The sequence below is a fragment of the Takifugu rubripes genome, chromosome 9 (genome assembly GCF_901000725.2).
Source record: "Takifugu rubripes chromosome 9, fTakRub1.2, whole genome shotgun sequence".
Taxonomy (NCBI): domain Eukaryota; kingdom Metazoa; phylum Chordata; class Actinopteri; order Tetraodontiformes; family Tetraodontidae; genus Takifugu; species Takifugu rubripes.
This window is the reverse complement of record NC_042293.1, coordinates 8,455,424-8,479,792: the sequence shown is the minus strand read 5'-3', so window position 1 is coordinate 8,479,792 and position 24,369 is coordinate 8,455,424. Positions and strand designations below refer to the sequence as shown.

General features: G+C 42.4%; 1 protein-coding gene across 3 annotated transcripts in view; it reads left to right on the top strand.

Annotated features, from left to right (window-relative positions):
- The window catches only part of b4galnt4a (beta-1,4-N-acetyl-galactosaminyl transferase 4a), a 79,538-nt gene that overhangs the window by 20,365 nt on the left and 34,804 nt on the right, over positions 1-24,369 (top strand). For 2 of the 3 annotated variants that reach the window (XM_029842092.1, XM_011607312.2), the window contains 2 exons: positions 4,441-4,553; positions 21,600-21,692. In XM_029842092.1, coding sequence (XP_029697952.1) covers positions 4,441-4,553; positions 21,600-21,692 — 206 coding nt within the window. Of the gene's footprint in view, positions 1-4,440; positions 4,554-5,807; positions 6,095-21,599; positions 21,693-24,369 lie in introns of those variants that run through there. The other variant, XM_029842093.1, reaches the window with a different exon arrangement.

Here is a 24,369-nt window from a genome sequence, read left to right as displayed (position 1 = left end):
TCATGACACAGATCAGCGGAGTTTATTTGCCGTAATTAGCCAGCTCCGTTGTGTGAGGAGCGCGCGCACACGTACTAGGGTATCGGGCCAAAAAGTATCATTAAGGAACTGCTCCATGAGTTTAACACCCTCCATCTCTTTGTGTCATTGCTTGTAATGTGATGCCCGATTAGGGGGTAAAAAGCTGAGGGTCATTAAACTTTATAAGCGGCATATGCTGCTTTTAATATAGCGTGGGAGGAAATGAGAGTGTGAATTAGCCGAGTGGAAAATGGCTGATTGATCACTGACTGGTTGACTGAGTCCTTATCCCCTGTTCGCGGTTCAATCCACTCTCGCAGCATTCCACTTCCTCTTTTTCCTCCGCCCTCTTTATACAACTGCCCCCTCTTGTTTTTCAGTATTTGAAGCAATTTGTATCTTGTTCCCCCAACAGAGAGATAGATTTGATATTAGCACCGAACACCGGCGCAACCTCACAGGGAGAACCGCCTCCGGCCAGAAGGGGAGATCAGTGTGCTGTGATTGGAGGGATTCAAGGCTGTCGGTAATTTACACAGATCACGCTGTTGCTGAGCGCTAGTTTACTCTCCTTCATCTGCTCATTCTTCTCAAAGATGATCTCTTATCATTCCGTTCTGTATCCACCCATACTTTTAATCTCTTACTAAAGCCTTTTAGTAGACTGTAAAACAGGTTGAAGTAGCGGTTTTCATTTACATGGACGACGGCTCAGCTTAGTGAGTATGACTGGTGTTTGTATTGACAGTGTTTTTTTGGTATTTTGTGTTGTTATCCGAGAAACAGCCGCCGTCTTGGGTTTTTCAGTTTGAAAAAGAGAAATATAATGAGGCGACGGCAGAAAAACACACCTTGCCAGTGAGAAAGGTCAAGGCCAGATGGCTAGCAGGAAGGCCGCAATATGCAAAAGCATGTTCAGAACCGCTTAATCAAATGTGGAGGCAGCTGCAGCAAACCAGGCCGCAGTCGTGGTTGACATCATTCTCGAGCTCAGTCTTCAGTTTGTCCAGCTTTGTGTCAAAGGAGAGGAAAGCTAGCACTAAATGTAACTGCGTGGGAGTATTTTCATACAATTAGGCCCTCTGATGCTAGCTGCTGAGCATCATTCGTATACAGAGATACTTTGGCTGAGGAGAGCACCATAGCAACCCCCTCTTTTTTGGGGATTATCAACAACTTTCAAGGATAAAACCATTTTAGAAGAAATAATCACTACTGGCAACTATAATGAATAAAAGTCATTGATTGAAAAGAAACATTTTGACGGTCTCAAGATAAATATGCTAAAGGTCGCATTGCTCTCACGTGCTAGCTGACCTTTATTATACATTATTAATTATCTCTTCCCACGCAGTTGCTCTTCACTGACAAGAGAAGAATTCTCATCTCTGCTGCTGGATTGTCTCTCCAGAACATATTTGTTTCCTCCAAGGTCATCTGCAAGGGTATCCAGTGCACTAGATGACCCCCACCTTCCTCCAAGGCCCTGGTGATGAATAAGAAAATGGATGGATTTTTAATTTCTGGTTCCGTACTCATCTTCCATTCACCTTTGAGCAGCGTCTGCCGTTTCTAACCTTTTACATTCTGTGATTAATATTCCCCTTTATCGTCTCGCCGTCTCGTCGCTTAACACACACACGCACACATACACAAACATTAAAACGCGGCCGTCAATCCTGCTCGAAAGCAGATCAATGCAGACTCATATGTGCTCTGACAGCTGCTGTCGGCTGAAAGCTTAAAATGTCACCGAAATAAAAAGGCACCTGGTCAAGGTGAACCTGCAGCTCTCAGGCAAACGGCCACTTTGGTCAGTTTCCTCTTGTCTTTCTCTACACTTCACACCCACGTCATACTCAGAGAAGTGCAGCATATAGCCCTGTGCTATACGCTTAATCCAAAAATGCACTAAATTGTTCCAGAAAACTACAAATGGAATAACATTTGTTACCTTTGCTGTTTTGAGCACGTGTAGAGTTCACAGTCCACATTAACCCACCATGAGCTGTTCTTCAGTCCATTACAGCCTGTCATCACATATAGGAACAGGCGACCTTGTCGTGCGTTCCTGTTAATGTTTAAACTCAAAGATTAACAGCCAATTTTGTCTTGAAATTTCTTATTTTCTAACTGGGCCCAGTGAATGAAGAATGAACAATATAAACCTAGAACATCTAAGACTGGACTTCTTTCCTCCCTAGATAGGGAGGTGTTTCTAGGGCTCTGCTTACATATGCAGTTTGTACTTTTTGTCCCTAAGAAGTCTTTATTATCTCGGTTAGAAAGTGTTCGCCCCTGCCCTTAGGGGACTCTAATGTTGTCTTTTGAAGTGTGGAAGAGTTTTAAAAGTGAATCCTTTGTTGAAGTTTGACTCCCCTTTTTATTGTCATACCCATGCTTCCCTGGGTGAAACTCAAACTCTAGTAATTGTTTTTATCTTGTCTGTTTTTAAGGGTTTTGATCTTAAAAGCCAGTTTCTGTCGCCAGAATATTGATTTGTTTCCTTGTGTAGGTGTCTAGTGGAGGAGGTGTTTATATCCTTTTGCTAAATACAAAACCTGTGCTAATCTAAGCGTGGAGGTTGCAATCACAAATGATGTGACATGCAGAGATACTTCCAGTACTTCCTTGTTAAAAGCTGCTTCTTTCCATTTTAGCCGTGGCTGTGAAGTCACCCTTGCAGGGAGTCAAAGTTGGGACCAGCTATGGTTCGGTGTTTGCTGTCTGATCTGAAGCTTTTAGGGACTCTGAAGTGCATGCTTTAAAATGTCCAAGCTGAGATGGAGCACGCAGTGGCACTTTTGCTGTGGAACGGCTCTCATATCCACCGTCCTTGTTTCTGTACATTCTGTATTTCTGTGTTTGACTGAGGTGACCTTTCCCGTGCACACACAGCAGAGTACAGAAAAATAGGACAGGACTACAGGCTCAAATGTGATTTTTATTGACCGTTAGCTACAAAACAGTTGGGAGAGTAACGCCTACACAAATTTGTCTCCGTCTTTCCTCTCCTGGACACACATTCATGTATTTAGTAAAGCTTATTCCACCTAAGTCAACCCACTCAGACTCATTGTTAAAGGGACACATTGGAAAACCATTAGTACTCATTATGCTTTATAGCCACCCGTACTTGCTATCCTGCTGTTTAATCACGATTCATTCCCTTGTGTCAATGTGGGTGTGTGTCGCCTTTTCTGTCTGGCCACAGGTGTGTGTGTCTGCGCGCGTGCGTTCGACAAACCACCCGTGTTCTGCGGACAGTAATGAACCATTTTCCCTATAATGGATTTGGGGCACCACAAAGTCCTCCCCCTCCACCCCACTCACTTTTTATGAGAAAGTCAATTGCACAGGCGCCACCTTTTATAGCAGCTCATCCCGGCTGCGGCGTGTTGCGCGTTTGTGAGCCATGTCAGCGGAATGGGATTGAATTTTGTGCAGTTCAAATAAAATGAAATTGGATTGAATAGGGTATGGATTCCCTGCTATATGAACTCCTGGTTGAAATAAAAGACCGTATGTGAAACCTTATGAGCATCTATTTGCTCTTTGTAACTCCAAATAACCAGACTCTTGTAAAGTGTTGACTATCCTGTTACTGCTCCGTATTGAACTGTGCTCCGGTCTGCATGAAGCAGCACGGCAGTGTGTGTTTTCCTGGCAGCGAGCAGTGGCATGTGTCCTGCCACGTAGGCGTGACACATATGCATGCACGGACCCATCAAGACTTCAATAGCTATGATGCGTTCTCCAGCTCCTGCAATAACTCGAACCTAAATCTAATCTTCAACCTCAAGTTGACCTTTTAAGTTGTGGGACCAGCCAGAATGTCCTCACCCTGCCAATGAAATTGGTATTCTAGTCCTCACTGTTTAGCATGGACAAGAACACACACACACGCACAAGTAATGAGCAGATTTAAATTACGGTTGCTCTCATCTGGCGAAGGCAACCACCATCATTTCACTGAGCAACTCCTATAATCCACCGTCGTCCTGACAGCTTTCTAACAGCTCCTCTCCACTGTGAGAAAAGCTATTCTTTGTATTTTTCCAATTTCTTTCCCACCCTCTTCATATTTCCCCTCCCGATGGGGTTTTATTCTTCTTTCTTGTCTCTCTTTGCTCTTCCAATTACATTTTTCACCACTTAATCTTCTTTTTCTGGGAACTTTTATCTCAGTTTGATTACAACAGAGGTGGGGAAAAAAATGAATGAGCATCCGCTCAGCATTATGACCGGGATGACGATTATGTTATGGACACTAATTATTAGTTGGAGATGGTTGTCATGACAAAGGGAGAAAGATGTCATGGCTGCTGATGTAAAGGGGAGGGTGATGTTAATAAGCGGAATGGCGACATCAACGTTAGTGGAATTCAGAGCAATATCCATGTTTTCACCTTGGCCTAGATGGAGACAGACAGACGGAAGGGACGGACACCAATCGCAAGAGGGACGCTCGCTCCTCAGCCGGCCATCACAAGAGTGAGGACACCAGTGACAGCAGGGAGGACGACGCTACAGTGAGTGTTTTGATTTCTTTTTCTCTTAGACTCTGCCTCATCACGCCCACCCAGCCACTTTTTGGCCAGATTTATGCAAAAGATCCTGCGCGTGCAGAAGCAATCATTGCACACTTCTGAAGTGGCCAGAAACAGGAAATAAATGAAACTTTCAACAATCTTCCCAACACCAAGACCACAACTGTTATCATACAACCTTCATCAAATGTGGTTTTAAAAAAAATGAATAATCAAGAGCGAACAGAATGTCTAATTTGTAACTCTTGCATCTCGTTTAATCACCCCACCCTCCATCATCCCTTTTAATACTGTTGAAGTATATTTTATCCATCATTTAAATCTGAACTATCTGCACAGTCAATACAAAACCAAACCCTTGGATCTACTTGCTTTGATTCAAAGTAAATGATCTCTTTGATTTGGAGAAAGAACGACAAATACTAGCAATCAAAGACAAATTTCATCTGCTCTTTGTAGGGATGAGGCGAGCATGTAGCAGAGGTAGCATGTTGAAGGAAGTGGTGTCTTCCTTGATGTATGTAGATATAAGATAAAACGTATAAACTGCATGAAACTGGCTGTCATTGGGAGCGCAGGCACGGAGTTTGGCAGGCCTCGCTGAAGCGTTTGCACCTTTATCACAAAATACAGAGACCCTTCCAATTACTGCAGTGGCTGCAGAGCACATCGCATTATTATTATCAAGTTTGCCTCCAAAACAAAACAAACCCAGGCAGGTAAACACAGACGCTGAGCCGCACTGATAACCCAGTGCAAATGTTCCAGACTCATCTAAATGATGGCTGTAATGGATTAAAGGGAAAAATGCCTTTTTCCCCCCTTGTGTGATTTGGTTTAGTGTAGCTCAGAAATCGATGGGTTTATGTCTGTTTATAGTATGTATTGGATTTTCATTTTTAAATTAAATTGAACACAAGAAATTGTCAGACCCCCCATCTCATCTGATTATACTGTTGGCTGTCTCTGGAGCTCCACTGTGACTTAAAGTAGATTTTTGCCAGAGTGAAAGAGTCATATTTTATGGTCACAGAGATTTGTTATTACTGTATGAGCCAGCCATGGTTTACAATGGATGCTGAAAGAAACCTACGTTTTTAGCTCAGAATTTAGCCCCTTGCCTAAATTTTAACTCTGTCTCATGTCTCTGTAACAGGAGGATAATTGATGCTGCAGACTGGTGTAAGGGATATGCATGAAGTGAAAATGTTATTATCAAAATCCCATTATTGTTAGGTGAAGGATGAGGACAAACAGAAGTAAAGCTTTAACCTTCCTGCCTGCTGGAGAAGATCATTGAATGGAGTTATAAATGGAGTCCCCGAGGAGCCACCGCTGGTTTGAATTGGACATGGGGCAATATCACAAATGTCTCCATTTTTACATTGTGTATAACACACATTTAAAAGCAGATTATTGTGAACAAATATATGTTAGTATGATTATTCATGGGGACCTTTGCTATGCAGAGACAGAGCCAATGTGAGTGGACGAGCAGCTGTTTATCCCAGAACATTTCACAGGTACAAACCATCACCGCATTTACATTTCTGAGTTGTTGCCTGCAGAGCAGCATCATTCATTTAGGTTTTTGAGTGTAGTTTCTCCTAAAACTTAGCAAACTTTTTATTCTTTTAACCAGAAAATGCCACATTTGAGTAGCCAGCATTATGACGGATGAATGTGCCTTCGGGATAAGAGCAACACATTTGAATGGCGGTCATACCTCTACACTTTTTCAGGTTTTAGTCTTAATTTTGCGGTAATATCACATGGGCTGGACCAGGATGGCATCCCCCCAGGATGTAAAAAATCCATTTTGGTCTAATCTACTGAATGCGTTTATCTACTTTTCAAGGACATTTCTATTTCTGTATGCGAGTTGGGTTTATTGAAACTGTGTCAGCTGTGTTTTAAAACTCCAGCACAGCTGTAGTTAAAGCCCGCCTGCTATGACAATGCTGCGCGGCTGCTGACTTGCGAGGGCGTCCACGGAGCTGCAGTTGATAATATATCTTCTTCCATAAAATGCAGTCTTCTCTAAAATTGATTAAATGAAGGCAGGAAATGTGCTTGAAGAGATAAGATGAAGAAAGAAGCTGGCAGGTTTTTTTTTTTTTTAATGGCCCGTCTCTAAACCCGCCTGATAGCATTGGGCTTCTCCTTCATATCAGTCAAATAAAGAAACGTGGCGCTCAGGCTGAGCCATTCTCACCAGCTGAAATATTCCTCTGCATTGTAAGCATTCTGCTGAAGTCACTAAATGTCTCACAGACGTTATAGCTGGTCCTAATGGATTTTAGTAGCATCCCTGCAATTTTTTTGGCATAAAAAGGGAGAAATGACAGATTTTTACTTGGATATAAAGGTCTTTGACAGATACAGGAGGGAGGTAAAACCTGGCCTGCTGCAGGTTGCGTTCAGTTGGATTTCACGGATAGATTCACATCTTTCTGCTAGCCAGTCCTCAGAAATCGAGAGTGGCATAATTGATGCCCTCAGTCGAAGTGATGCTGCTGTGGAAATGCTCCCTCACTCAGAAAATGATGCTGCTAAAGGTCAAAGCCCCGCCCTGTGTTTTCTGGGCCTTATGGCCAAAGAGAGACAGAGACAGAGGGCAATTTTATGCGTTTAATGTTCTGTAATGTGGGTCAGGGGGACAGAGGGCCGTTCTCTTCCTCCGCTGCCTCTGTTAAGAGCTGCTCTGGTGTTTTGTGCTGCACTAATAGCTCACTAAAGCCACCCTTTCACAAACACCAGACAATAATTGCATGAATGGAAACAGAAAGAGAACCCCCCCCCCCAAAGGATCTGTTCTGTCATCATTAACAGAGAGCCTAAGAAATATTAAATGACCTTATTTCAACTGAGCTGCACATGCATGATACAGAGTGACAGAGAAAGCAGTTATGCCTGAATGAATGCATTAAGGCCTCTGATGAGATTTTCTAATCGACAATGGCGTCCTTAGTGTCGGCAGAGATGTGCAATAAAGCAGCTGTTTAAAGCAAACGCATCCCCCTTTGAAGTCTCCAGCATGAGGAATGAGGGATGTTCAGGAACGTGGCGACTGTTAATACCCGAGCTCATTAGAGCAAAGTGGACGACGGGAGACAGCACAGGAAAGGACAGACAGAAGGAGGGACATGTCCTGGAGGAAGGGAAGCCGATTTAGTTTTTGGTAGAGGAAGTAATTGCTTTCCTCTCCACCCCGGTAAAATGTAACCCTCTTTTCTTGGCCCTCAAATCACCAGATTATTTATTTATAGAATAAGTCACCTTCATAATATCAAGATGAGCCCTCAAAATATGTTTACGCTGTCATAAATCATCTGTTTGCTCTGATTTCAGATCCTGTCTGTAATATGTGAGAATTGCTTTGTGTGTGTCTGAGTGTGTGCGTGTGTGTGTGTGTGTGTGTGTGAGAGAGAGAGAGAGTGTGTTGGGATGGGTGGGTGTTGATAATATGGATAGGGTGTGGATTCTGTGCTCTCTGCTTTGGTTCTTCTGCTCCCATGAGGGATGCTCTTCAGCCTCAGAGATGAGAATGAGTGATGAAGGCACAGGAGGAGGTTCTGGCTTCTTTCACAAAAGGCCAACCCCCCCCCCCAATCCAGTATGAGAATATAAGCACAGTGCAGCTGATGATTGGGAAGCTGAACAAAAAAAGAGGCCATCCTTGGAGAATTATAATTCGTGAGTGAATTATGTCTTTGTTGCCACTTTACATATGCACACACACACGCACACACACACACACACACACACACACACACACACACACACACACACACACACACACCAGATGTGAGGACAGTCAGCACCCAAGGAAACAATGAAAAAGCAGTTGCATACACACTCTTAACCATCTGTTTTATAATAACATCACATTCATTTTGGAGTTTTTGTGGGAATGATATATGAAGTAAGTGCACAGTCTGGTTCCTTAACCCTGCAGACAGAAGTGTTTCTTATTGTTTAATCAGATGCAGACAGGAAAGGGACACCACATAATGGCTGGTGCTTAACCGGGCTTTTTCCAAATCCTTTATGATGTCGTCTTATTTTATGAGTTAAGGTGATGTCATGAGTGCAGCTGGAGCCTGCAGACACTGATGGTGTAACGATGACAAAAGCTTTGTGTCTGGATAATGTCTGCAGCCATCAAAAAGTTAGTAGCTTGACTTCAGTTGCATTCGTACGCAGAAAATGTGGTATAAATAACAAAAAAAGACAGATTAAAACTATGTTTTATTAGAGCTAAGACACTTCTTTAACAAATTACTTGTTTGTACATGAATTTATTGGTACTTAAGTACTGTATTGGAAATAGAGCTGGAATAACATCTTCTGCTGCATGTAATAGTGTCTGATCCTGCTTTTGAAGTAACTGTGTCACACTGCGTAACAAAACACTGGAAAAGAGCATTTGGGGCTCTAATGTGGATGTGCAGACACAATGAATGGAGAAGAAAAATGTATCATGAATGGCCAAGTTATGCTTAATGAGGCAGGCAGAAGTCCAACCTAGACAGAATCCAGAAAAACCATACAAAGAAGACACTAAGGCAGAAATGATTCATACACAATCCGTGCTTACCATTGATCGTCTTATTGGGATAGTTCCACTCGACCTTAACATAAAAACCAACAAGCATCTTAGGAGTAATTGTTCGTTATGACAGAAAACGTTGATCTGGCTAATAAATCTGTCATGCATTAGTAGTATTTATAATGAACCCTATCCAGAGACAGACAGCAGAACAGTGGACATTGGACATGATTAAGACTGTTACTGTAGGTAAAGACCTGCTAACAAGAGAGACAATGCGAGAAGATAAGAGTCCTGGGACACAGGGCTGCCCCGCTGTCTTTCACCTGGCTGAGATTTTAATCAAGTGGCAATCTCGCTGTGGCCCATAAAGCACAGCAGCCTGGCCTCATTGTTAACCTTCGATTGCTTTCGGTGCTGTAAATATGGCCGCTTGCATCGTTCCGGCCTTGCAGATAGTTTATGGGAGAGGGAATAAAGCTGGTGTCGTCAGTGGACACGAGAGTGCTGAGGCAGAGAGAGCATCCAGTAGCTGGTAAATAAACTCGACTGATTATCAAGGTGTCGGTACACAGAACTTGATTTAACACTGAATAAGCAGGCCCTGTAAGTGCCGTATTAGCTGTAAATAGACCTCAATGTGGATATTAGCATGGAGTAATTGCTGAGTTTGACATTTGGAATCGATCGCGATCGGTGGTGACACCCGACTCATTTTTCAACCAAGCAATTACATTTATTTGGCTTTTGAAATGTTATCACGGACTGAAAAGGACAGTTGATGAGACTTTTAGGGTAATGAATCCAGGTTGTGACTCAGTAGCCTCCTCGCTTTAGTCGAGGAGGTTCTCTCCTGCCGTCAGCTGATTAGATCTACAGCCAGCCAAGTGGAAAAAGAAGCCCCCAAAGGGTGTTTAGTACGTCAGCCAGCACGTCTGCATTTGTTTTCTGACACCTTTTTTTCAGCTGTGTTGTCACCCGTCTTCGCACGACAATTAAATGAAGTTTATTTATTTTTGTCCTGAGTTGCCATCTCCGCTGTCAAGCAGGTCCCGAGGGTCTTATCAAGTGGAGTGAATAACTTCGATGGAAAAGGGAGATAGAGAGATAATAGAGCCATTATTGGTGGACTTTAGGCTGCTGGAAAATATGAGCTCTCACTTTGTTCGATAAAGCTGGATCATTTCCTCCTGAGGCGCTCGTGTCATCTTGAGGAGCTGCTTCTGGAGAATGGAGGACGATGACTGACACAAGCGAATGTGCCACAGACACCACACAAGGTGCTAATGATAACAAGATTCCATTGATCTTCCAGGTTTTATACACCGCCGCAGGTTAGGGGTGAGTTTGAATTATTACCTGATTTCCAGAGACTATTCTTTTATTTAATCTTCATACCTGCTTTAGGTCTGTCTATATTAGACCTTTGAGAGATTATTGTAATTAGTTTTGTCCTGACTTTCAGTTTTAATTAAAGCCTCCCTGCAAAGCACTGGGCCATCTTAGCTTCAGGATTCAATCGTGATGGAAATGAGACCAGAGTTGTAATAATTTGCATTTTATTATTTAAATTATTCTCCGTGCAGCCTTTTCAATTTCACACTCATTAATCAATTCATATCAAAAGATTAGGCGATACAGTCTATCTGAAGTTTTCATATTCAAATGTTTTAAAGCACTCTCTCTGCAACAAGGCTGCTAATCGATTGATTTAATCAGATAATTTCACTTCAGACAGTGGGGTTGAAGCCTGACCGGATCGGTATCAGCACAGAACCTTTGGTGGTCCTTTTGGCACATCCCAGTATGTTCCTGGAGACATCAGGAACATTACTGAGAAGCACTGAGTTCTGCAGTGTCTCTGCAGTGTCATCGTCTCCATGCCAAAGGAGGGTTTGAGTATTTTCCAACACCCATGTGTTCCTGCTGTGCACCAAGGATGCACAACACAACATCCCATATGTCTTCATTTCCTTTGTGCTGGAGAATATTTTAGTACTTTTCCCTTCCCGTAGCCCAAAGAGCGAACTAAAGAAGAGAATTGGACCACGAGAATTCCCTGTAGGCTACAGATTTCTCCTCTTTTGGAGTCGCTCTGGCTCTGACAAGCTGTCTGTGCTCCAGGAACAATCGGGAATTGTTTGATCTGGCTGTTTCCCATTTGCCGAACAGTTTCATGCTATGGACATGCCAGCAGAAGGTTGTAAGGCCAGCGGAGCAGATATGATGCTGAATTACCTGAATGGTGGTGATGAAACGCTATCCAGGTTCTGAATCCGGAGAAGTGACATTGTTGTAAAAAGCGTATTCACTAATTTAACGCCAAGGTGTTTTTCTGAGCTGGTTATAATAAAAGCAGATAAGTGAGGAGTGAGTCGTAGCAAACCAGCAGTAGCCACTTTCACGCAGCGCAGTTATACAGCTGACACCGCGGGAAGGGGGGGTTCTTGTCTTACATATATATTGTATTTGCTCTGCCAGTAGGAAATGGGAAGTGACGGGAGCCGGCGACATTGTCAGGCGAAACTGGTAGGCAGGATATGAGGCCAGCCGCGATATGTTAAAAGCATTAACCTTCATTTATGGCTACAAACTGCAGACTGAATCCTCCAGAGGTGAACAGTTGATTTATTTTCGTGGGAATCCTCCCCTAGAGCACACGCTCATAATGGCCTGACTTTTGCTGTCGGTCCATTTGTGCCTTTTTTTTTCTCGGTTTTTATCATTTATATAAGAAGTGTGGGGTATTTCCTTCACTTGGTTGTAGGAGCCTGCTGTTTTTAATACAATTCTGGAAATTAAGTAAGATGCCAGTAAACAATGAGGGGGAGCTTTTTTTTTTCAGGCAATAGAGCAGACTCTCTTTCATTAAAATTAAAATGAATATATCTGCTGTCTGAGCAGAGGAGAGGCTCTGTAAACACAAAGCCTGACCGATGATGAGCAACCTTCTAGGCAAAATGTGTTTTGAAGTACTATTAGATTCCTGCATGAGAGGGTGGCCTGGTCAGACATCATCCGTCTGTGTGGAAGCTTCCAGCACTGCCAGATTAAAAACGCCACCTGCTCCTGTTGCCACTCGATAAAGGGAAACAACAAATTCCGCACACCTCCATTTTTCTTCTGAGAGGTTCAAGAAGCAGTTAACAATAGAAACAAGGCAGGGATTAGAAACACACCGAACCCCCCCCCCCCCCCCCCCCCCCCCCCCACCTCAAACAATGGAAGGAGAAAGCTTCTCTCGGTGTTGCTGGCCATTTCTCTGACGGCTCTGGCGTTTGCTTGATGAGAGACGGATAAGTCTTGGCACTGCGGATGGATCTTTGAAGTGATGGATGGATCTAAGTTATTGCTCTGGAAACCAAATTTTCACCCTGAACATATCTGCGGGCCTGCGAACAAGGATGAGCACGTTCATTTACATTTCCGCGAGCACTTCCTGCTCTCATCAGTATTCCCTGTTTGCTGGAGTCAGAGTCAGTGCCACGTCTCTGAAGAGTTGCAGGGGTTTCATTTTGCTTTGGTTTCGATTTCTCCTTCGGCAGAAGGTGCCAGCTTTTCAAGTACCCCTCTATTTTTTTGCTCTGTAGTCTTTTCATCTGGCGATGCCCTCAGAGCAGTAATTGCTAAATGAAGAGCTGTATTAAACTCAGCTGATGTTCTGCAAGTACTCTCGTGCTGTTTCCAGTTGTCTTGCCCTTGTTGCCTCCCCTCACTCCCAGAGCCCCTCCCTGGTGTCTCCAGGCTGCAGGATATTTTGTCTATGATGCATAGTCTCCTCTGGTGACCCAGCTCGTGATAGGCCCCACACCTCATTGATCTCTGCTGGCCCCCTGGTCAGACTCTCGGAGCCCAGTGATTGATCTCCTTGCCATCTCTGCCTGTCTCACCATCCATGGTGAAACACCTTGTCCTCTTGTCCTCAGCTCTTGTCTTTGCCTTCATAAAGAGTGATACTGCCTAATAATGATTAGTAACTTCTTATGCATCCATGCACTGTTTATTATTGTACCAGCAATCAAAATGTAGAAAAGAGAGATTGGTGGACAATGATAATTGCTTGTATGTACAAGTGAATCTAAAAACATAATGATTATAAATGTTTGTTGAGGGTCTCAGATAAAGCAGAGGAACCCAATCACGCAGTTTGATGCATTTACGGGGTAACATCTGTTCAGTGGGCAGTAAAAGTTGGTTTTATCCAAGTGAAAAATGTTTGAAGGTCAAGTTTTGAGGGTTTATTAATGTCATATTTATTTGCAGTCAACATACAAATAACCTACAAATGTTTAAACATCTTTTATTTATTGAATACTGATCAAAGTTGCTCAGATAAAATGTCAACTTTTACACTTCTCAATAATTCTCTTGTGTTTGTCGTGATGGATTCTAAAGGCTATCTACAGAAAAGAGCGCACGCATGCTTTCCCCTCCTCATTATACACGATTATGTTGTATCCCCTCTTCAAACCTCCTCGACTCTTCCTCTTCTCTCACCCTTCCGGTCCTCCTGATCTAACCTCAGAATTTCTTTGGGGATAATATTGATCTATTATCATCCTGGTATATTGACAACGCGAGACTAAGGTGATATTTTAGTGGGTGTAAGCTGTTGCACTTGACAGTTATAAATCACTCTGCTGTGATTACCATGGAAACTATGAGTTTGACCTTTACAAGTCTTTGCCAGTGTCTGATAAATGAGATGGGGGCCATTTACTAGCTTTTCCAATTATGCTACAGACCTCAGATATGATCTTGCTCATCACGTGCTGCCATGACAACAACATGTCTGAAGTAGTGGTTTTTGCTAGGCTTACGCTCATGCATTGTGAAGAACAAAGGTTATGATGACAGAAATATAGTGATTATTGTCGTATCTCATCCCAGAATAATAGCCTGAGCAGTCCGACAAAATAATGGTCATCAAACAATTCTGATGATTCTTCCCACCCGAGCAAGTAACAGTTCCAAGTTGATGCTACAGTCTCAAAGAGCAGAAACAGAGTCTGCATCAATATCCACACGGAGGAGAAGCTCTAATCATCGCCAGATGGCTGAAAATTTGGCAACTGTGGAGAAAAATTCCCCCTGAAGTAATTAGAGCCACCCAAAACACAGCCTGTGGAGCCTGCTTTTTTTATCATCTCACATCTGCTTTTTCTTCTGAGCCTCACAGTTTTATCTTTACTGAACTATTTCAATTACGTACATATATTTATATGTCAATATGGTAATAAAGTATAAAGAAGGATCGTAGTATTGCTCATCGTCCCAGCTCGTGCTGCTGTAACATGCGATGCATGCAGCTAACAGACCACATGAGCAGGCCAAACACAGGTGGCCATATACCATATATGCTTAAAATATATGGTAAAATACTCATGTATTTTTGATCATGTTTGTGCACCATGTAAGATGCAATCTGTTTGTTCTTGTGTTCTTGCATGAAAAAAACACATTTTCCATGAAAAATAACTAGAATTTTCTCGCAAAAAATGCTGTCATTACTACACCTGCAGCCGTGGAAAACAGATTGGCTATTGTGCACATTAGAAGCCCCATTATGTTGTTGATGGGGGGAGAGAGAGGGACAGGCAGAAGGACAGTGAGACAGAGATTGTGATGCACAGGGAGAGAGAAGAAATGATGAGGGAGATTGAGACAGCCAACCCTGAGCGATCACTGTGCCACAGCCACTCATCAGAACTCTGTGATAATGCGACAATAGTTGAAGGAGAAATTCTTTCAGAGTGTCATAATCCAAATCTTTCTCTTTTCACTCTGTTTTAGGACACAACAGAGACTAATTCCATCTTATAATAATGACAGTCTGTAAAACTGCAGTAAAATGTGTAGGTGATATGTCTTATTGCAGTATAATATGTGCTGCCATGTCTGATATGTCCACACGCCTGCAGGTAGATGGTGTGACCCACACAGAGAATTTAGATATTCTGAACAGTGTGGGCGGGCTGTGGAGAGGACACATTCCCTTGGAATGAGCTCTGTCTTCCACCTTTAGAGATGATGGATTGACAGCTGGATGGCTGGAGCGCACAGGCAGGGGCCGAGCAGGCTGAGCAACACTAGCACTGTGATACACACCGAGTACAGAAGGCAGGACAACCTGTGGCGGGGGCAGCACAATGATGAAGATCCATTGTTTTATTCTGGTGGTCATTTATCTCCACTAAAACCTTAAGCTGCCACTGAATACAGATGCCACCATGCTGGTTAAGAACCGGCTGCTGTGAGGAAAGGTGATAAAATGTATTTGTTGTAGTTGACTTATTTAAAAAAATGTTGCATATAATATATAAAAGCAGCTTTTTGGAAGCTGATGGGTGCAGCTGACATCAGATGAGGTACAGCAGGTGTCTGCAACCCAATAACAGATACTGTCACAACCATGTTAGAAAGAATCCCCCCACACCGAGTCGTGTTTCAGGTTTGTGGGAATTGTCAACCTTGTTATGATTGTATGATTGGAATTTGGTCTTATTTTCAAAGCTGGGCCAAACATGTTTTCAAACCCCGAAACCAGCAGAGACAGAAATGGGATAGAATAAATGTCAGCTGCAGCTTTGTTGGATGGTTGACTTTTAAAATTTCATCACTAAAATGGTGAGAGACAATGGAGAAAAACAAGGTAGAAAGCTGGAGAAACATTTATTGGGAAGTTTTTCAGCCAGAGATTTCCTCCGACTGGGACGTCTGTCCCAGTCACCGAGAGAGTGAAAACAAGAGAATCCAGGTGTAAAGTGCTTTTTAAATGTTTCCCAAAGGTCAGTGATGCTTGTCATCAGAAACACGGCTCTGTGGGCATGTTCTGAATCTACCCACAGATGCTGAACTACAGAGGCTTTCTGGGAAATGAAATTTAGCCCCGGAGTGATGGAAAATCTAAAAGGGTGTTCGAAGAAAGAGGAAAAAAAAAATCATTAAAAGAAAGAGTAAATGTCAGCCACAAAGCTGCATTGGTCCCATTGAAGCAGAAAAAGATCCATTATAGTCTCGGAGAAGGAAGGCTGTCGCACCTGTCACGTTTCTATTTTTGTTTTTATTCACTTTAAGTATAACTTTTATGAGCACTTAAAGGAATCAATCGGCTTCAGCAATAAAAATGGAGGAACATTGAGCTGGAATATGCTGGTGGGAAGAAATGCCATTGGCAGAACAAAAATATAGTTCCGCAAAATGTTTTGCAACACCGTCGTTGTTCCTGTCTTCTTTTCTGTCTGATTTGGGCTTATTGCGGTTTTCAGACTAGATTATGCTTAAACTTGTGAAGAATCCAGGTTCCAGAATGTTTGTTTGATCTAATTTTTAATTCACTTTAGAATTTTAATCCTTTTCTTTTGGTGCCTGGATAGACTGCCACGCATGCGCGTGCGCTGAGCGTGAACTGACAGTTACCTCGTGTTTCATCAAATTTCAAGTCAAGGAAAGGCTTTTTGTTCCAGAGTGGGGGCAGGATCGAGTGCGTGAGCTTCTTTGATGTACAAAAATGTGCTGATATTTTTGCTTCACCTGGCAAAATAAATCACAGTTTGATGCATGTATGCAAAAACACACCCGAGTTCAACAAGGAGAGAACAATGAAGTAACAAGCTGCTCGGAGGCAAGCTGTTTTTTTTTACTCTGGGGTAGGTAGGACATTAAATGGGTGATTATACCTATAACCTTGTTGCACCGGGGTCACCTGTAAAAAGAGGAAACCTTGATTGAATATGTAGAGATCTGAATGCACAGCGAGAAGGACATTACAAGCCTCGATGCTAATTGTGCTAGTCAGAGTCTTAGTCTGGTGCATCATCTATTTAAATTAAACCTTGGGTCTCAAAAAGATAGCAAAAGAGAAAAATAGGTCTATTATTGCATCCCTAAATCCAAAGAAAACTCAATAATGCATCCTTGAAAGCAAGGCAGTTCTTCTTTTTATGACTTTTTGACAGAACAACCACAGTGGGTTTTTCAGACCTGTTTAAGCCATTTCAACTCTTTGGAGGTCTGATTTAACAAAAGCACAATCTGCTTCCACTGTATGGGTAGATACACCTGGAAGACAGCTGGGTGGAATTATTTTCCAAAGCCCGATGCAGCGAATAAAAGGAAAACCAGCAACTCATTTTCTTTCCTTGGTTTAATCACAGATTTTTACAGCTGCGCGCTTTCAATTTGATCACATTGAGCACATCAAGGTTGATTGACAGTTGACTTTTTTTTTTGCCTCTTTTATTCGCCAGCTGCCCCATGTCACACCCCATCACTGTTAATCAGCTTGGACTAGATTCCCAGGTCCAGTCAGGATGACAGATCTCTGCTGCCTCTCTCTCTTTCCATCAAGCATTTTGCTGTCCCTGCAGGTGAAATTAAAGAATTTGCAGTCGCTAGCGCAGCTGTTAGCTTTATCCCCTAGCCCCGTTTCTGCTCTTAACCATGATTGTTTTTCCAGATTGTGTTCATGGCAGCTCTCAGATGCCTCTCCGGTGGGTTAAATTACAGGCTTACACAATGAGGTCTGGTAGCAAACTCGATTTTCCGTCATTGAGAATCAAGAATCTTTTGAAATAACACACACTGAACTATGAACTGTTTTTCTATCCCCAGACTAAGACAGTGCTCTTTGGGTCACTATCGATTTTAGGGAGATTGCACCAGCATCGGTATCAGTTTAGGCCCAACACCTCGTCTCAGACACGAATCAATAAATAAGGCGCTCTGAGATTGAAACCTCACTCTGCTCTCACTTTGGTAATAACTCACTTGGATAAATGAGTGTGATTAATATAGATAAGATGATATTAGTGTTCTATCATTACCCGTGCGAGGGAATATTAGCTCACCCCTCGCCTCTTATCTCTCGGATGTCTGCCATATTTGTCATACCTCCATCTGTTTCTTCCTCGCTGAAGCGCTCCTGAGCGCCGCCGTCTCCATTCATCTCCTCACCGATGAATCGGAGCGCCGGTCTCATTGTCGACTCCAGCCGTTTCAGGGTTTCTACTCATCTATTGACCAACGTGTAATTTCTTATATGAATAATGCAAGCAGCGAGACAAAAATAGTCGCTCTCCCTCTCTCATGGCTGGGATTTGTTCCACAGTAATTTGACTGAATGTGCGCACAGTGGTTCCTATTCAGTGGTGCCAGGCACTTTGTTAAAAACAAATCAGGATTTGGATGTTGGGGTAATCGAGCTCCTTAAGCTGCATTGTTACTGAAATAGAGTAGATGAGCTGATTGTGAGAGGAGGGTACAGATCATCCAAGCTCTTGGTGCCCCCATGTTCTAATCCAGGGTCAGTAAGTTTGTTCTCAGGATGGACAGACAGATCGTCCCATCTGTTCCTTTTCTGTAAATGAGCCTTTAACAAGTCCTCCTGTCGCACTGTGGAGAAAGTTATTCACCTTAAATAATGCATATTTTTCATGACTTCCTCTTTCATCACATTTTCTCCATAACTTCTTTTACTTAAAAATACAGGATACTCCGAGGATTTCGTGATGCTTCAGCAGAAGAGAAATGCCTGGATCTTACTTTTATTTTAATTGTAAGCTACATAAGAACACAGACTGTGTGACTGATATACGATCCACTCCTTTTGCAATAGAACCAGCTTCCTCTTTGATTGCTTTGTTGATCAAAGCATCAAAAGAAATGACAAATTTATTCTCACAAGGATTAAAAAGTTTGAGTTTTGATGAAGTTGGATTGGTGTTACTTCAAGGTATGCAGGGAAGTGGCAAAACTGATAACTATGTGAAGTGAAGATCTTATTTTAGAGTGGGGTTTGTAGTCGTCTCACACGGGGAACCAAAGTAAATGTCGCACTTCTCAAAGCTTTGCGGTGCGACTGAAACAGGCTCCGGTCTGTTTGGTCTGTTCAGGAAAGAGGGATGGGAAGCAAAGTCTGACAATCTGCAGTCTCTTTAGACAATCACTGCAAGAGGGATTTCTGAAGTCTAGACTGGCACAATGAAGCAGTGACTTATCAAAGCTCTTCTCTCAGTGATGCTTCTTCCCGTCTCCCTGTTTATTGCTGCATCGTTCAACCTTCCCCTCCTCTCCATCTCTCTGTTGATTTTCTTTCTCTTTATGTGGTGCTTTCGTTTTATCTCGCCGCTGCATCCCATGGAAACCTCGCGGCTCATGCATCACAACCGACGCCTCCTTGTGGCGCGGATGCGGGAAGAGTCGGGTGAACAGCGATAGACCGGATCTGAGTCTTATCTGACAGCAATGCAAGGGAACGAGTGTTTTCTCTGTCATTGTCGCAGAACAACGGCGATGCAGATTGCGGCAGTACTTCTGCTCCTATAAAAACAGCTCATCACCAGTGGAATGAAGTGCCTTCTTCCTTTGTTTCTCACAAAGCTGAATAACTTGCACGTTGTTACCGATGATTTGTCATCGAGCGAGAGTGATCAAGGCAGAGCCCAGAGTAAATATATGATGAACAGACAGCTGCACCAGTGAGATTAATATTCCTTATTTTGCTCAGATGCCATTTTTAATACATAAGGCCTCTTATGATCTTTAATTATCAGTGAATATGATTACAAAGTTCAGGGCCAGGTGCCAGGAAGAAGTAAGAGCCGCTTTAAAATGACAGATCACAATAAATACGATGAAAAGGTTTATGCAAAACATTAAAGTTTTCGAAGGGACCTGTGAAGATGATGTCCGTGCAGACAGCAGAGGAAATAGAGATGCCACTGATGAAGGATGTGGTGCATCTTTAGGTCAGTGAGTTTATCCTTTAGTGTTGCATCGATGAGCAGACTTTCTGTTCAATGCAGCTGGGACATCCCTAAAGAAGCAAGGTGTCTCTGTAAATTACTGTTCAATCAATGTTTGATTTGGTTCCACTTTAGTGTTTTAACGACATATTAGCTCCAAAGCCTTGCCACAGACAGGAGTCCGCAGATCACAGAGTCCATTACCTATGTGAATAATCCTTCTGTGGGTAATTTCATCACCAATCATTCATCTGTTCCATTGCTCAAAGCTGATTTACACACGCGAGCATGAGCAAATAGCTCTCTGAGTGGAGATGCTCCTTCCCACAGGAAGCAGAGACGGAAGGTTCTTTGAAATAAAAACAGCCAAAAAGTCACAGACGGGATGTTAAAAATACACACACACACACACACGCACACACGCACACACACAAGCCCTAAGAAACTACATCATTATTATGCATCCATGGATTTTCTCTATTTGATCCAGTTGCATTGAATTTCTAATTGGATTCAGCTGTTGGAAGACATTTTTGTTACATGTAAATGTGCAGATAATGTTTATTTTTGCTCACAGAATATTCCTTTAGTTTATTTTAATGGCTGTTGTTATCCACACGGATCATGCTACTGATGCAAAACTTTATTGTCACTCTTATCACGTTTTTAAACTTCATGTCTAAATGATGCAGTAGCTCTGCCCAGTTGATATGAGTTATTTAGAATACCAGCTGCTGTCAGCATTCCTTCAAACTGGCACACACTCAAACCAAGTTCCATTTTTTTAAAATGGAAATCTCATGGTAGAGTTGTAATTCCGTTTTAAGGCGACATATCTGTCCACCCTTATCTTTAGCCAGAAATACTCATCTTTATAATTTTAGATTCTTCCATACAGCAAAAATGTTGAATAGCTATACAATTTCTTTACACCTGTATATCGAGTATCGGCCTCAGTAGTCTTCAAATACTTCGAAACTTCAATATTTTTTAAAATGAAATAAAGGATATATATTCTTACTCTGCAAGGTATCTTGCAATATAAATGTGTCCTTCACATGGATGTGAAGAGGATGAATAAAATGCATCTCTGGTGTCACCAGGGAGCACATCCAGTAGTGATATTTTTTCTCTGCTATGTTCATCTCTCTTTTTTCCACAAGTTAAAGTAATCAGAAGTTTACAACAATTTGCTTCCTCCGCTCTAAAATATGCCCCTTTTAACTCCCCCAGAGTCTTTTGCAAACGATGACTTCTGTACAATAAGCCCATCATTTAAGAGGTGCTGAAAACCTCTCAGTTGCATCTCAGTGGAATGTATCTCTCTTTGACATCTCAGCTAAATGGAGAATGTTCTGCCGCTCATCATTCTCCCACAGCGGACTTTAATCTCAGCGTACTTTGGCTGAGAGTGTCACACCACGGCATTAACATTAGCTCACATAATAAAAGAAGGAGCCCTGCAGTGGTCTGGCTGCAGCAGAGGACTAAATCCCTGATCAGGGAGAGTTGGATCCCTGGAGAGGTGATCTTGGCCAATAGGGTGATGCTTAGACTGTGTCGGAGACCAGGGCTTTAGCTGGATTAAGAGTAAATGGAGAGGATATTCAACAGTATTAAAAGTAGCTTCCCAAAGGAATACATCTGCGTGCGTGCGTGCGTGTGTGTGTGTGTGTGTGTGTGTGTGATGAGACGGGATTCTTATGATTTATTTCCTTGCTTTCTTTCAAGGATGATGACCCAATCACAGGAGGAGCTGAAGGCAGAGACCACATTCAGAGATTTCTCAGTCAGCATCACAAGAAATTGCCATGGAAACCAGAGGTAATGCAACCGTTCCCGTTTCCCCGTCAGAGCAGTAAATCATGATGTTGAGGGAAAGATCGGGACACACCTTCACTGTTCACTACTGACCTCAATAAAAGTCTTAATTAATCTTCCGCTTTTGCAGCTGTGACATCAGAAATCTCATTTCTGTTTTTTTTTTCATTTCCTCCGTGTAAATGAAGTTGATATTTCACATCAGATTACAGCCAGGCCGTCCGAACAAAGCTAAATTAACTGGTCATGATGAGAACTTTTTCTGCAGAGATGATGATATTCCATATTCTTTATCTCACTAACTGATGTGCATTACATTTCGGCTATAAAAAAAGCCCCGCCGACAGGGCCATTAAGCAGCAGATCTGTGAGAAGGCAGCTCAGAATGATTAATACTATTATATTTAATTTAACACATTTGAACTCTCACCTCTGAACAGCACCAGGTAGAAAGAAAAAATCTTCACAAACGTGTACAACAGTTATGCCAGATGATCGTATTTCAATGTCATGGAGGAGAGAAACATCGGTATATTTGGCTCCCTGGATGGATTTTGGCCTAATTCAATTTTATTTTCTATTTTTTATTCGAATGAACAAGAGAGAAAAGTCACATTGATGCAGCTGAACCAGGACTGCAGCCAAACACAATATCGGCCGCTGGACAGTGAGGGCTAATTGAGCCAATGGAAATGGGTTGATCACCAACAGATGCACATTTATTGTGCTTTCGTCCCCATAAATAGCCTCAAAGGTCCTTGCTCACGTCTCATTCTGGGCCCAACTCTCAGGCAACGCATCTTTAAATTTAAGGTCATCCGTGAACTTGCAGCTGAAGAACAGAACATCTGTTGTTCTCTTATTCTCAGACTTGTTCTCAGCCAGGCTTGTCAGAAATCATGTAGCATGACAGCTCTTCTCTGCTCTCCTCGCTCACTTTCTGCCCTAATTACAGGCGCTAACTCGCCTCCTCGGAGCCAGTGGGGGTCTGAGGCGTAGGCACGTGCCAGTGGAGGTAGAGTGGTGGCATATGTCAGCTGCTATAGACTGACAGAGGTCAGACAGGCATCCAGATGAATCCATTCAGGATGCGCACACACACACACACACACACACATAGACCCAGCTGCTTTGTACAGGACAAATTTCTCCTGCTTGTCCAACTTCCCTCAAAGCTTCTGCTATGATTGGTTCAAATCAAATCCTGATTTGCAGTAACACTCAGATTCTTCACCTCCAGTTCAAAACAATGCTGAACAAAGCTCCGGTCATTTCCCCACAGTATTTATAAAACACAGATTTGATAGCAAAAGAGTGCTAGTTTCTGCAGAGTTTATGCGATGTGTTGATGCTGGAGACAATATCAAAGATTGGTTTTTGTTTTAGTACTTTCAAAAAAAATTTTTGTTTATTTGCCAGTTTCTAACACAGAAAAAGACTGGAGAAAATGCGTGAAACCTGCTTCTTTTAAGCCTCACCAAAGTTTAACGGGTTACCATGTATCCTAAATCAGGTTTCTTCTGCCCACTTTCTCACTTTGGCTGAATTACAACTGACTACTTTAGCACTTTATTAGTAGCTTATAGAAGCTTTCTGAAAGGACTGTATGTCTTTATAACAATATGTTATTATAGTCAAATCGTATCCACAGTTAAGGAGAACATATTTCTATGTAAATAGAAAAGATGGTAAGCCTGGTTTTGCACTGGAATTCTAAGTCTTATTATTCACACACAGTTTACTTTGTTATTTTGTTCAGTGTCCTGTGACAATAGAGTTTAGTAGGAAGAGGTTTATCCTGAATGACAAGAAAAAGAGGTTACAGAAAAGTCTTCATTTTCTTTATCAAAGCAGGTATACGACAAAAGTATTTCTAATTATACGATTGCCAGGTTTGGCTCAGTGCTCACCCACTTTTTAACAGATTTGATTTGGACTCATACATCCTCTTTCCTTCAGTCAAAATACTCTCATCATCCAAGCATTTAAATGCATGGTTCTGAAGAAGGACCAGACCCACAGAGGACACAGAGAGAAGAATATTCGTACGTGTCTCACCTGACGACCTTCATCTATACAAACATCAGGCAGTCATTCAAATTTTGGTGCCTGTTTTCGCCCAACAGCTGAGAAAGAGAGGAAAGTCCTCCCTCTTCTGCACCCGTTTAAATGCTGTCTTTCCCACACCCGCCTCCTCATATAGTATTTCTAGAATGACAGAAGATATGTAATTGTAGGGCAGATGGTTGATGATACAAGCCCGTGTCGCTGGAATGTAGATCATATGAACCTTTTTCTCTGTGGAAAGAATCTGATTATCAGCTCTTTCACTCTCCTCCTTCAGGCCTTTCGCCTTTAAAACCCTCCTTTCCCCTCTCCCCAACTTATCCCCATGCTTTGCTTTCCTCTTTTCCAAATGATGGGCATGCCTTCTAGATTCCTGTGTGAGGGCTGTGCTAATGTGTAAACTTCAGTAGTTTTGCCTCTGCCTTGAAGGAAATTTGTCGTTTATCCTCTGATCTTTTAACGTGTCTTTTTCGCAGCTGAAACGTAAACACATGTGACACAAGTGTGAGTTAGAGCCCCTGTGGAGGAGTATTACATAAATATATATTGTGCCTTTGGAAGAACCTGTCTTGTGCAATTTAGAGCGTCAGCTGGCGCAAGTGGTCATCAGTGG